The sequence below is a fragment of the Corticium candelabrum genome, chromosome 13, assembly GCF_963422355.1.
Source record: "Corticium candelabrum chromosome 13, ooCorCand1.1, whole genome shotgun sequence".
NCBI classification, from domain to species: Eukaryota; Metazoa; Porifera; class Homoscleromorpha; order Homosclerophorida; family Plakinidae; genus Corticium; species Corticium candelabrum.
The window spans coordinates 4,514,062-4,529,162 of NC_085097.1; the positions used below are offsets into that span (position 1 = coordinate 4,514,062).

General features: G+C 42.8%; 3 protein-coding genes across 3 annotated transcripts; 2 read left to right on the forward strand and 1 right to left on the reverse strand.

Annotated features, from left to right (window-relative positions):
* The first annotated feature begins 715 nt into the window (after positions 1 to 715).
* On the forward strand, positions 716 to 1,801 carry LOC134189017 (fibrinogen C domain-containing protein 1-like). The gene has a single exon (XM_062657250.1). The coding sequence runs from the start codon at positions 728 to 730 to the stop codon at positions 1,445 to 1,447; it is 720 nt and encodes a 239-aa protein (XP_062513234.1). The 5' UTR covers positions 716 to 727; the 3' UTR covers positions 1,448 to 1,801.
* Positions 1,802 to 4,460: 2,659 nt separating this feature from the next.
* LOC134188551 (carbohydrate sulfotransferase 11-like) lies at positions 4,461 to 5,192 on the reverse strand. The gene has a single exon (XM_062656716.1). It carries the CDS (start codon positions 5,190 to 5,192, stop codon positions 4,461 to 4,463), a length of 732 nt encoding a protein of 243 aa, XP_062512700.1.
* A 9,531-nt stretch (positions 5,193 to 14,723) lies between these two features.
* On the forward strand, positions 14,724 to 15,101 carry LOC134188552 (uncharacterized protein K02A2.6-like). The gene has a single exon (XM_062656717.1). The coding sequence runs from the start codon at positions 14,724 to 14,726 to the stop codon at positions 15,099 to 15,101; it is 378 nt and encodes a 125-aa protein (XP_062512701.1).

Below are 15,101 nucleotides of genomic sequence, written 5' to 3' on the forward strand. Positions count from 1 at the left end.
GAGACGGTCTGGAATTTCGAGGCCAGGCGACACTCAGTGAGCAGTTAGTAAGAAGATATGGCAGGAAGTAGGCGGGATGATCCCAAACTCTCTCGAGCCGGGAATTGTCATACGAGCACCGGACAAGACTAGCCCCAGAGAGAGTCTGGGAACGGGGCTAAGTTATTTTATTAAAAATAAGGACTGACAATGAAAACGTTTGCGCAAACTTGATCATACCATTATTATCAGAAAAAGGTCTAGACGAATAATTCTATATTTAGGATACTCTTATTGTATCCCCATCGATCCATATGCAATAGTTCCGTGGATCTACACGAGCCACTTCTCCTGTCGTCATTAGCACGTCTTTGATTTGTCCATTTAATTAATTATACTTCAACGAAACGAAAGTTCCCTCATTCTGATTACCCAGCAAGACACTACCAGACAATACCCTATTGTTTTCAACCGCAACTTGCCAAAGTACAATGTGCTAGTAAATAGTTAATCTAATTAAGGTTACCGCGTGTTGTTTGCAACACAACGTCTTACGTAAATGATTAAGACTATGACGACAAGGCAACGATAACATTGAAAGATTTCCTTGCAACTGCAAAGCGTAGTCTAACGCCTAAGTCGTGCATCCGGTATTCACACGCCATCCGCGACTAACAATCCAACCATTTATAAGCGTCCGTTGCTAGTGTTGACCTCATAGCGTTGTGATCAACGGTCAAGAGAAGAGATGAAGCTGGTCATAGCAGTTGTGATTGCCTTTATCGTAAGCTCGAGCTCCAATGCTTCTCAAACGGATCAATCTTGCTGCTACGCCGACGTGATCCCTCGCAACTGTCAGCACGCTCTCATACTTGGACACACAGTCAGTGGAGTGTACGTGATCGATCCCCGCGATGGCTTGGGCTCGTTTCCGGTCTGGTGCGACATGAAAACAAACGGAGGAGGATGGACGGTCTTCCAAAGACGACGAGACGGATCAGTTAACTTCACTCGAGGCTGGGTCGACTACAAAATAGGATTTGGAACACTAAATGGAGAGTTCTGGTTGGGACTGGACAAGATTCATCGTCTAGCTACAAGTCAGATACTCCGTTTCGATCTTGTCGATTTTGACAATGAGAAGAGGCACGCAGAATACGACTCATTCACGGTCGGTCCAATTGCGTCGACGTATCTCATGTACGTTGGAAAGTACAGCGGAAATGCGGGTGATTCATTCAGTACTCACTCCGGATATGTCTTCACGACGAAGGACAAAGACTCTCCGACAAACTGTGCTGCGAAATACAAGGGTGGTTGGTGGTACCACGATTGTCATCATTCCAATCTACATGGTCTCTACTTGAAAGGAACGACCGACCAGTACGCTACAGGAGTTGTTTGGAAAGCATGGAAGGGGTACCATTACTCATTAAAATTTACAGAACTCAAAATGAGGCCTCAGTAGTAGCCTCGATTTTTGCGCTGTGTTAGCGAAGTGGATATTGCCTAGGAGTGGTATATACTGCATGCATGCGTGGGTGTGCATAAAGACAATTTGTGTGTGTGTGTGTGTGTGTGTGTGTGTGTGTGTGTGTGTGTGTGTGTGTGTGTGTGTGTGTGTGTGTGTGTGTGTGTGTGTGTGTGTGTAACTTCGTGTGATATGATTACTCAGTCCTCTGTCTGCGTTCTGGTGTCATTGAGTACAAAACAAATCATTGTAATTACACAAAACCGAGAAATGTGCAAATTATTTGCGTAACTTTAACTCTAAGTGCAAACGTATTATGGATGGAGTTTATAATTTAATAGAGTTATAATTCATAATTTATTAATAACTAGTCATTGAAGCCGTGTTTACACCGTCGCTTCCACAGCTATAAGCTTTCAAAGTCATGAACACCACGCACAGTAGGACTTATTGTCGCGAAGAATTACAAATGTACACGCTATTTTTTCTAGATGTGGTACCTGTAAAATGCATTCGAAACCGCACATAGCGAATGTCGTTTTGCATGACCACAAAATCCCTACATAGCCTGTAGTCGTCGAAGTAGAGTCAGCGTATACAAGGCACAAAATCTCCCCTGGTTACGTAATGTTAGGTTTCCGTATAAAAATCGTAAAACCACGAAAGTGATCGATTTCGGGTAGCAGTTGTAGACAGGTGAGTTCTGTTGTTTATTTTCGACAAGTCCTAGTAATCGCAAGCAAGAATTACACTGTTTGGGTAGTAAAACTCTTCTAGGAAAGTTTCGCAGGTACGAATGGCAGTTCGTCCACTGCCTCCGATTGCCACGTACGACATAAAGAAATTAATTAATGTTTAGGGATTGGGCCACTAAGGAGGCGTGGCACATTCCTGTAGTGTGACAGATATAGTCACGTGGCTCAAAGCAAAATAAAAAAGTTATAAATAGTAATTGAAGCTGTGTTTACACCTTCGCTTCCACAGCTATGAGTCTCAACACCATGCACGTATGATCTACATCCGACGTATGCCGGTACAGTACGGGACGGAAGAACGGATCCGATCGGCGTGCCGACGTAGTCTCGCGTAGTCAGACCCTCTCCGCCATCATACTTCTGGCGGGATCCGGGATAGGGATAGGCCGAAAGTATATTGGCGAAGATGTTCTGTCTAAAGGAGACTAGTGCCGATGATGCTGGACTGATGCGATTTCGACTGGCTGGCGCGTTTGCTTGCACTCGACTCGCCGGGTAGAGTCTAGTATCAATTATTGGACACTCCCAATATCAGACACTGGCGTACGTAAACAAGATGAAGATTTCTTGTATCTAAGGCATGAATGTAGAGAGTAGTCACACGGTAACACGACGTGCTAGATTCAACTTGATCACCTGGCGTATTGCTGATCACGGTGACAAAATAGAACTTCCGCTTGGTTTCCCGTATGTCGGACACGCCCATCAAATGTCGGACACCCGTCGGTTTCTCCTTTCGACGGTACCACAGTTCACTGTCTGCAATTTGCAACAATAGGTAGATGTCTCTTCTACTCGCAGTAATATTAACAGATCGGCAGCTTTGCACGTTGCTCTTCAGGATGCTCAAGAAGAGGGGCGGGTCTCGTTCTCTATTATCGGACACCCGAGTTTGCTTGATGCGAGAGCAAATCAACGAGAACCGCGATGAATTGTGTTAATACTGACTGCAGAAGTTTTGTAAATGCCCGACGAGCATCAAGAGCCTTCGACTCGTTTCTGTATCGAAAGAATTAGCTACATAGGGCCGTCCACAAACAAATGAATGAATCTACAGGCGCTAAACTGAGAACATTTCTACCCCTCCTTCATCTAGCACATTCTGAACATTGCCATCGTTCGCGAACAAATGAATTTAGATACGGCGGCAGTAGATAGGTTCGCGCAGCCAGACACTAAATTCGCGTCATACCCACGTCGCCCTGACATCTAGAACACTGCTTTTTGCGATCGTAGTTGTCTATTCCGCGTCTATATTGACTATAAATGCATCACAGGAGTCATTTTAAGATCTAATTTTCTCTCCAAATACTTCTTTGTTTGATACGGAGACGAGTGAAAGACAAGTAGACGACTGAAGTCAACACTAACACAATTCTTCACGGTTCTCGCCTATATTGCACTCGCATCAAGCAAATCGGGTGTCCGATATTAGACAACAAGACCCGCCCCTCTTCTTGGGCTTGAAGAGCAATGTGCAAAGCTGCCGATCTGTTGATATCACTGCGAGTAAAAGCGACATCTACCTATTATTTCAAGGTGCAGACAGTGGACTGCGTACCGTCGAAAGCAAAAACCGCTGAGTAAGTCACAGCTAACATTACCATCAGTACCATCAGACCAGAACCTCCACGTAAAAGAAGTTGAATGTCTTGCTGTGTCCGCACTATAAAGTAGGTGTGTCCTAATTGTAGATAGGGACATCCCCGATAGTTTCGAGATATGAACGCTGCTTTCTCTGGTAGCCTAGAAGAGTGAGACGAGGAAACAAGTCAGATGCATGTATGCATCAATGTCTAAGCTTCGGGGCGATATCTGTACGACTTAAATCGCACAAATTCTGCTAGCGCACTAGCAAAATATATGGAACAAACTATGTAAACAACCCGGTCGTGGGGTGTATCCTAATTGTGGACACTTGCTTCTTCGACACAGAGTGCAACTCAGTCAGTATAGCAGCTGGACCAGATACGTGAATAGTTTCCTAACAAGCTGGTATCCTGACATGTTTGTCACGTGAACAAGCTGCTCGTGGTTGGTCACATGCACTTGACTATTGTATACATAGTAAGGGCAATTTGCAGTAGCTATTAAAAGTTTTACTTATTTGCCAAACATCAATTTTTGCAGACTTTATAAAGACGACAAATTGATAATAAACGACGTACTAAACGATTACCGTGACAGTTGTTTGTAAACTCGTAGAAACAGTTTATCACACTATCTTGGCTCCATTAATCAGTTAGATCTAAACTTTATTCATGTTGATTGACACGTTGATATCCAAATATCTCGTAGTCGTCGTTGTATTGATCACGAAGACGTTGAAACTGAGCGGTCGAAAGCTGAGAGAAAAAGCTGTACTTTGTTTCGTTACCCGATTTATTGTCGTGCGGCAGATGCAGCCAAGAGGGAGCTCCGACAGATCTGAGGAGATAATCTGATTCCTCTGCAAGACCAGTACTATCCATGTCAACGAGGAAATCATAATCAATTTGACAAGGATGGCAAATCAAGTTGATTGGTCTCCAATGATCGTTAATATCTAAATACTTTTCTTTATTGCCATAGAAACGAGTGATATAATTGACAAAATGAGGAAAGCTGATGTTTTTCCAAGCATCCGGTTCACTCTTGGTTGAACCATTGAGACGCTTGTTGTACTCTACAACTACTTTGCAAACTGCTCGTTGAAAGCCAGTTGTGTGCAGTCTAAGCTGTCTGTAGTCGGAAACGACACGTTGAAGAGGCTCTCTGTACGACATGAATTTCGTGTAGTTCTTTAACCTCCACTCAATATCCGCATTGCTGTAATACTTTTTACTCAAGCGCGTTAGATACAGGAAGTCGTGGTGTAAGGCGTGGTCTACTGCCGCTTTTACGTTCGAAAATATTCCCGCCAGGATGAGCATCATGCTACGCCAGGATGTTGTTCCAGATTTTCTCACAGGACACCAAATGAGTCGATGTTCGTCGTCCACCACCATTGTGGCGTACATAAGTTTCTTCTCTCTCTCCGTAAGTGGTCGCTGAAATTGTGCGCAGGCTCTCTTCAATGACTCCCTTCTTAGCCTAAAGCGAGACAATGCTTTGGTACTTGTAGCTGGAGGAGGTTGCTTGAAATTAATAATTTCTAAAGAAAAAAGTGAGTAGATTTGATTTAACATACCGCAACTAAAGACTAATGTGGGAAGTGGGGAGGATAATTAAGGGACTGAATAATTTAGCCCCAGCAATCATTAAAGCAATTTTGTCTGTTAAATTATGGATGTGTTTGATTGGGCTAATCCAGTCTCTTCCAGAAGAAGATCTATGCGCACACCTTTCTTCCAACTTCTACTGCTCTACATGCCGTTATGGTCAGAAGAGCCAACTCTACCAACTCTTCTGCCAGTTGGAAGAGCACTCCTCTAGTTCACAAGAGGCTGAAAGAGCTCAATTGAATGCGCCTATGTATTGTGCATGCATGTGCACGTGTGCACGGGCACTAGTCATAACACAGTCGATAAGAGAAAAGCCATGAAATTTTCTGAAGGATTGGAGACAAACAACGACATTAAAAAATAACCGTTTTCTAATTCTGACATTGTTTCTTTTTTTTCCACAGATAAATTTTTTAGTTGGGACTGCATGCTTGCATGCATTGGTTACACCTGCTGCAAAATTTTATAAGAACTGTAGCTATCAGTTATTTTTTCTTTTGTCTTCAATCCTCAAGAGAATTGCGTGGTTTCTACCCCACTCCATAACCCCAAAGTACAAAGACACCCCATGTAGTACCAAAGCGTTTAATAGGAGCTCTCCTGTTTGATATATACGTATATATACATATATATATATACATACGTATATATATATGTGTATATATATATATATATATACATATATATATATATATATATATATATATATATATATATACTATATAAAGCTCAAATTGTCTGTGTGTGTGTGTGTTCGCGTTTTGAGGCCACGTCTTTTGTCCGTTCGCAACCGAAATCGGTACGCACACTCGGCACGCATAGGAGAAGGTTTGTGTAAAAAATTAAGAAATTATGCACCGGGTCCCCTCTCGAGGGGTCGACTCCCGCGTAAAATTTCTTGGTGGCGCAAACGCTACACATTCCGGTTCATTCGAAGACACGCCCACGCCAGTCCTGTATAGGCCGTATGCATCGTCATTCTTCGCAAAGCTTTGAGCGATGGAATATCTCTTGCCCAGTGACGTAAGAAGCGTTACGGCTGCGGCGGCATACACATGCACGTCCGTTATATGCACGTGATCACCGTTATATCCACGTGGACAGTCCGGACACGTGTAGATGTCGAGCGGCAACGCATGCGAACTCACTCCAGTTTTAGTAGGCGTGGTTTCTTTGGACTACAGTAAAATGGTCAACTGGATAAGTGATAAGTAGGGCTGCAGGGCCTTAGGAGCTGCGGGTTGGTGCGACCACAGGCAGCATGTGTGTACAACTAGGACCACACCTCCGTATAGTAGCGCACGCTAAGTGACCACGTCTTCTAACGCGCATTAGGCCGCACCACTCTTTAATTACTTCCTACGCCAATGTTGCCGACGAAACTTACTCTGCTATCGCTTTCGTTTCTCTCCAAATTCTGATTGCATTTGCACCGAATCCAGCCTACACGTTTTCTGCAGCAAGCGCTACATGGGGAGTGTATCGATTTCGATCGAAACAAGCGCGAAGAGCAAGATTTGAATTCATTCAGCATGTCCGGGACCTCGCAACAAGATTGCACGTGACGTGTCTTTAGACCTATCTTTACACTACAGTATCTTGCCCGTACGAAGGACTGGCCATGTATACTAGTATAATATAAAGCTCTAACAGTCTGTGTGAGTGTGTGTGTGTGTGTGTGTGTGTGTGTGTGTGTGTGTGTGTGTGTGTGTGTGTGTGTGTGTGTGTGTGTTTGTGTGTTTGCGTTTGGCGGCCACGTTTTTTGTCCGTTCGCAAACGAAATCGGCACGCACACTCAGCACGCACAGGAGAAAGTTTGCGTAAATGAAGTAAAAAAGTTATGCACCGGGTCCCCTTTTGAGGGATCGACACTCGCGTAAAATTTCTCGATGACGCAAACGCTACACATTCTAGTTCATTCAAACGCACGCCCACACCAGTCCTGTGTAGACTGCATGCATCGTCGTCCTTCGGAAAGCTTGGAGCAATCGAATATCTTTTGCCGACGAAACTTACTCTTCTAGCGCTTTCGTTTCTCTCCAAATTCTGATTGCATTTGCACCGAATCCAACCTGCACGTTTTCTGCAGCAAGCGCTACTCGGGGAGTGTGTCGAATTGTATCGAAACAAGCGCGAAGAGCAAGATTCGAATTCATTCATAATATCCGGAACCTCGCAACAAAGATTGCACGTGACGTGTCCACAGACCTTTCTTTACACTACATTATCTTGCCAGTACAAAGGACTGCAGCTTTACTTACTACCTACTGCGCATCTAGTTTGCTTTGAAGAAGGAAGACGGCCATTCTTACTTTTCTTGTATTTGTAAACGTTCATCCCTCTTGAGTAAAGAGCGAAAGCTATTTTGTGGGTCTTCTTATCAACATTATGAAAAAAGGCGAATCATCTGTTTTTGGGCATTGATTTCGCGCATGTCATCACAATTTGAATTGTTTTGCCATTTTAATCACTAAACAAACTTCAACCTATTCAAAAATCATGCGACACTAATTAATTACAAAATAATCCTGCTAAGACAAAAACTAATAAAGTTATAGCAACAAAAGAACATTGACATGTCACTTCCGGTCCACGTTTTACATATCAAAATCTCAAACTGCTACCGCCAAAATGTCAGCTGCACTGAAACCGCTGTCCTTGAGACCGCCAAACTTAGTCCATAAGTTAGCCTAAACGTTCAGCTGCACGCAGTTGCAGAGTCTTGTTCCGTGCTATATTTCATGAGTTGCAGCGATGCCTCGAGGCAAACAGATGAGTCCAAAAACTAGAGGGAAAATTGAAGCCCTTCACTCAGTTGGCCATACTGTGCGTCAGATCGCAGCTTTTGTCCGCCGCTCCAGGAATTCGGTTCATCAGTGCCTGCAACGGCTTTCCCATGGCAGCATAGATTATGAAAAACGACCTGGACGTGGGAAGGCAACGACAATCCGGGAAGATCACCGACTGAAGAGAATGGCATTGCAGAACCGCAGAGCACCATCACGACTGCTCTCGTATCAGCTGGCTGATAAAACCGGCAAGCAGGTGTCAAGTAGAACAGTCTGTCGTCGTCTCATTGAGACAGGAGTCAACGCTCGGAGGCCTAGAAAAAAAACAGAAAACCATCGGCGTTTGCGACTGGTATGGGCAACCACTCACACACAATGGACTTTGGATGACTGGAAATCTGTTCTTTCTACGGATGAGTCAAACGTCAGCATAGGAAACGATGGTGCTCTGTACGTTTGGCGTCTCAAAAGTGAGGAATTTCTCCCTGAATGTCGTGATCGTACGGTCCAGCACGCAGCTAGTGTGATGGTGTGGGGATCGATGTTTTGGCATGGTGTGGGGTCTCTGGTGAAACTGGAAGGTCGTTTGGACAGCAAGGCGTACCAACAGGTTCTGGAGGAGCACATGCTTTCAGACGCAGCGGCACTGATAAAAGACGACTTTGTCTTCCAGCAGGACAACGCGCCAATACATACGTCTCGGTCAACAAGACAATGGCTACGCTAGCATGACGTCACACTGTTAGACTGGCCGCCAAAATCTCCTGATGCGAATCCTATCGAGAACTTGTGGCATGAACTCAAAACTGCTGCCAACCGTCGCGAACCGAGAACTTCAGCTGAGCTCTGGAATGATCTACAAGAGGCGTAGCAGCATATTCCAGCCGCGTGTGTCCGAAACTTGACAGAAATTGTTCCGCGACGTCTGGACGCAATCAGGAGGGCGAGAGGCGAGAACAGTCGCTACTGAGGAACTGGTGAAGGGCTTCAATTTTCTTTCGCGTTATTAAAGCCGGCTTTTTTAGAAGCCACTAAACAAAATCAGAGAGAGTCTAACTTACGACGCTTACGCAGTCATGCCGTCATACACTTTTGGGTCTCGTTTTTCGCAATGCAAAACGTAAAGAAAACAATTTATGGTCTACAGTATTCTCAAGAAACCTAACAATCAACGCGGTAACTATTAAGTTCTTAACAATATTGATAGTTGGTAAATTGTGACCCAATTATTGTGTTACTACATAACCACAACGGCTGTCTCTATAATTTTGTCCAAGTCTGCATATATATATATATACACACACACACACACACACATATAGTGTGTCTTTGTGTGTGTGTGTGTGTCTGTGTCTGTGTGTGTGTGTGTGTGTGCGTGTGTGTGTGTGTGTGTGTGTGTGTGTTTGTGCGTGCTCGCGCGTTTGTGTTTGTGTGTGCGTGAGCGTGTGTGTGTGTGTGTGCTCGCGCGTGTGTGTTTGTGTGTGCGTGTGCGTGTGTGTGTGTGTGTGTGTGTGTGTGTGTGTGTGTGTGTGTGTGTGTGTGTGTGTGTGTGTGTGTGCGCGCGTTTGTGTGTGCGTGTGTGTGTGTGTGTGTGTGTGTGTGTGTGTGTGTGTGTGTGTGTGTGTGTGTGTGTGTGTGTGCGCGCGTTTGTGTGTGCGTGTGTGTGTGTGTGTGTGTGTGTGTGTGTTTGTGTTTGCAAACCATTTGTAAAAAGTATTATAGCTACAGAGTGCTCGTACGCAGGGGAACAGGCGCCGAAGAACGTTTAGGCTGTAGCTATATATATAGATTAAATAGCTACCTGGACTCGTTTGTCTCATTTACTTGACTCCAGTAAAGAAACAGTTTCTTCCAATCTCCTTAAGATTATTACTGGTATGAATTGTGACTTTCATTGTCCAACCTAATGCACAGCTGCAAGATTGTCTCTTTCTTGTCATCACTTGACCCACGAACCCACACACAGTCTTGTCCCTATCTCATTATAAATTCTTTCCCTTGCATCTTGAAAAGATAAATAATACTTTATTAAAGCTAAAGAGATTTGCTTGTAGCCATCGTTTCCCTTTGTGCAGCGCTGCTTTTCTTGACGTATCAGTTTGCATTCTCAGTCGGGCATGCCACTAGTTTAGGCTATGCAGACGTTCAGCTACATACCTCGTCTTACCATTTGATCGTAATCTAAGCGACACTCCATGTCACCTCAACAAGATATTAAACGAACATTCGGACGTCTTGACATCTTCAGCAGCTTCTGTAAGGTTTTCTCGTATAGCCTTTCTCATTGAAGATTCTTGCAAAGCCCCGATACCGCTATTCCTTTGCTTCGTTCTCCTTTTTCAGAGATCCAAATATATTTGGTCTCCTGTTCGTAATACTTTTATTTCCCACCTGGGTAAAGATTAGTTTTGTTGAGCCCTTACTATATTAGCACTGATTGTTTTGCCGCACCGACCTCAACACCTTATGTGCTCTATTGCAATTTGCTGCTTTGATCATTTCACAAAATGAGAATGATGGACACCATATCGAGCAGCAATTTTTATGACAAAAGACAGAACTCCAGCCTCTTCATGCTCTTTAAGTGCTTTATATATACGGATCTTTAAATTAAGAATGTAAGGTTTTTTTGTCTCATGCAAGGCTGGCCTCGACGTCATAAACAAACTTTCGTATTGTCGTCATTCCGGTTTCAAATGGAGTAATTGTTCTCGTAGGAATTATGCCGCCTGATTGAGTACAGGTAGAGTCTTGGCCACTTTTGTTTCACTACGATCGACTTTGCTAATTCCCATTCGGTAAAAGCTGATCATTGTGAAGTTATGTTTCTAATGTAGATATATTTAAGTGAGCAGAGAGTTTCATAGCTACGTGTATACAGTGAAGGCTAGCGCACGATTCGATCCTATGTAACTCACATACCTTGCATCGGAAGGAAGCCGAAGCAACAGGCAAGCCCATTTATTTTCTCTTCTCTTCAACTATTTGACCAGAATGAAGGGTAAATCTTTGAAACCCCACTAAGCGTACGACAAACTGTTTCATCTCTAAGTTGCCCCAGGCATGCGTGAAATTTTTAGTTGCCCGGTCATTACTCTGGTTGCGCATACTCTAGTTAATGACTACTATTGCTATGGGGCTATGATTGATTTATGAAAATATAGGTATGCATTTACAGACAGGTAAAATACAGCTAACAACAATCAGACAGGCAGACATACAGACAGGCAGTCAGAGTAATGAAATTGATGTAGCTATGATCTAGATGTAGCCATGCTCATCCTTTCAGCCAAGACACTTTAAAGCAGGCAGCTTTAGAGGAAGATTTTGCTGCAACAAGAAGGGAGGATAGGTAGATGACCAAATAAGAAAAACAACAACTTGCTGGCAATACATCAAACCTCAATTTCACTCCTCTGGTATTTGAACATTTCGGAACATGGGGATCAGAATCTACCAATTATTTAAACAAACTAGGCAGAAGATCAAGAGAAATTGAAGGCTATACATATTAAGCTGAATTTAGAGGTTTTTGAAGAAAAGTTTTCAATAATATTACAACGATGCAACACTACAGTCATCTTCCACAAACTGACACGTGTCTTCCCTGGAGAAGAATATGAGAACATGCACAATAAAGACTATCAAAGTAGTTAGCATTAAACTAAAGCTGAAATCAGTAGATTTCTTGTATTTAATGTCAAAAATGTTACATAGAGTTTTTGTTTCAATAAATGAAATTGACAGACAGACAAACAGACAAACGGACAGACAGACCCGTAAATCTTTTACATTTATCACATGCATTAGCATTAAGTCCTTAACTTTGATGCATAAATAATACATTGACAGACAGAGAGACAGACAGACAGACAAACAGACAGACAGACAAACAGACAGACAGACAGACAGACAGACAGACAGACAGACAGACAGACAGACAGAAAGAAAGAAAGAAAGACAGACAGACAGACATGTTGACAGTAGAGTGCAAACAAGACGAGTTTAAAAATTAATGGAAAACTCAATTTCAAATGTGATGGTGCAATGCAATGCAAGAGTGTAACTAGTACTAGGAAAGATGAGCAGAGTCCAGTATAATGCTGACTCAGTTGGTGCCATTAGAAACTCAGTTAACCTATTTGCAGCTGTTTGACTCTCACGATTAGCTATAAAGACCAATTGCGTTCAATTTGTCTTAGAACTTGCTGATTTTTAGCGTATTGTAGACTGTAATAATGTCTTGTATATTAAAGAAATATATGTATTGACAGACAGGCCGACAGGCAAACAGACACACAGACTTTGAAAACACTGTAGCAATCAGCAGTTTGTGTTTCATTGTAATAGTTGTGGTTTATAAAATATTCTATCATTGACAGACAGACACACAGTAAGACATACATACATACATACATACATACATACATACATACATACATACATACATACATACATACATACATACATACATACATTAATATAGGCTGACAGACAGACAGACAGACAGACAGACAGACAGACAGACAGACAGACAGACAGAAAGACAGACAAACAGACAGACAGACAGACTAACAGACAGACAGACACTGACTTTGCTTAAGTTGTCGTTAAGTAGCTTCTTTCAAGTTTTATCTCCCCATACAGGGCTAATATATTATGTAGAAATTATTACGTAGTATACGTTAGGTTTGCTTTAACAGTTTGATAGAAATTTCATTGTAATGGAAGTTTATATCAGACAGACAGACAAACAGACAGACAGACAGACAGACAGACAGACTGTCAGACAGACAACTTGGGAGAAGTAGAATTGAGGTTCTAAACAGGCAGTTTCCATATCCTTTGACAAACAGTCAAATGATTTTTAGAATAACCCAATAAAGATAAGATACCTACTTTTAGTTTTAGGTGCTTCTACGTCACACGCAAGCAGTTACAAGTATAAATGGCACAAGGTAGCCCTTTATTGAAACGACATGTCATTCGAAACCTGGCACTCAATCAGCAGGTGCAAAATGGTAGACTTATCTATAATTAAATTTACTCACCAATGAGGGCATCTTTGCTCAGAAAGAAAAATTCAAGCTGGTAGCTATCAACAATTTGTTTCCGGGCAACCGTAGTTTGCCGTTTCAGTTGGCCAGATATATTTCTGGTTGTTCCGGGCTCCCTGGTGTAATGTAGTAGTGTTGTTTCACGGATGTCGGAGATTTCTTACGCGGGTTTGTATAAAATAGATCATATTGACTCTGGCTATCTTAGAGTCATTATATTACATGGTGGCAGGAAATGGGCGATGGACTCAAACCTTCCCAGTCTTTCGTGGGCGCACTAGACGCAGCCAAGAAATGGCCGCAATGACGAGAGTATTTCAAATTGTACATGAAAGTAACCAAGAAGGATACGGAAGACCCTGCGGTTTAAGTGGCAATTCTTCTAACTGCTAAGGCTAAGGAATTTAGTAATTGCAATTTACCAGACCTTTACATGGGACGACAGAAAGAAGCAGACGAACTAGGCGAAGTCCTTGCCGCATTTTGGAACTACTACAAACCAAAACCGAATAAAATTTACGAGCGTTTTATCTTGTTGCAAAGAAGGCAGCGACAAGGTGAGTCATTTAAAACTTTTTATACTGACCTCTTACGGCTGTTAGAATCTTGCTCGTACCATCAAAATGAGAAACGAAAGATCGTAAGTGATCAGATTGTCATGAACATTACATCAGACACTACGAGAGAGAAGCTTCTCAATGAAGCGGACCTAAGCTTGGAGAGAGCAGATGACATCTGCTGATCTATGGAGGCGACAACCACTTATCTCACATCCATTTCTGTCACCTCACCCCCACAAAGGAAACAGACCGTCTCACAACACATTCCGTATAGTCAAAAAGACGATTCAAGTGTGAGTATAGCGGTCAGGTACATTTCCCGAAGAGTTGTACAGCATGGGGAAGATTGTACATATTGTAAAATCTTCAATCACACGGCTGAGGTTTGCCGCAAAACGGCCAGGGACAAGAAAACAAACAAACTGACAGGTAAAAATACCAATTCTGGAGGAAATGAGACTGCAAATGTCTTGACTCCTACTACATTAGACAACCGGCCGACAGAAACAAAGGAAGCCAAGCGAGACCACTTTGCTTATGCGCTAAATGAGGAGAACAACAAGAAAGAGTGGAAAATAGTTCTGAAAGTGAAAGGCAGCGGCTTCAAAGCCAAAATGGACACAAGAGCTTTATGCAATGTAATGCCTATAGCTGCGTATCAAGTCTTATGCAATGAGCCTCCCTAGATTACAAATACACAAATCTCAGCTTATGGTGGCTCGAACCTAGATGTGTGTAGTAAAACAAAACAGAAAATCATCTATCAAGACCAAAATAGTCTTCTGGAGTTCATCCTAGTACGAGAACATGAACCAACTCTGCTTGAAATACTCTTAGTACAATCATTGAGGCTAATACATGCAGTCAATAGTGTTGTTGACCGACATACCGACCTCCTAGTCAGGGGGTATGGGGAGGTTTTTGAGGGTCTACGACAATTCCCTGCTGAGCATCAATCACATCACACTTAACAAGGATGCCCAACCAGTAGTACAGGCAGCTCGACGAGTGCCTTTCAAGTATCGACACCAACTCAATCAGCAACTACAGGAAATGGTAAACGACAAGATCATCACACCAGTAACGGAAGCAACAAAGTGGGTCAGTCCCATAATGCTAGTCACGAAACCAGGATCAACAAAACTACGAATTTGTATAGATCAGGGAGAGCTGAATAAAGCAACACAAAGAGAACATTATCAGATAAAGACTGCTGAGGAAATTTTTGGAAGTCTCTCTGGTGCCAAATTATTTTCCATATTTGATGCCACTTCTGTGCTTCTTTAG

What these genes read in the sequence shown, in the direction of transcription:
- LOC134189017 (XM_062657250.1), top strand. Translation starts at nt 728, where the DNA reads ATGAAGCTGGTCATAGCAGTTGTGATTGCCTTTATCGTAAGCTCGAGC.
- LOC134188551 (XM_062656716.1), bottom strand. Translation starts at nt 5,192, where the DNA reads ATGGTGGTGGACGACGAACATCGACTCATTTGGTGTCCTGTGAGAAAA.
- LOC134188552 (XM_062656717.1), top strand. Translation starts at nt 14,724, where the DNA reads ATGGGGAGGTTTTTGAGGGTCTACGACAATTCCCTGCTGAGCATCAAT.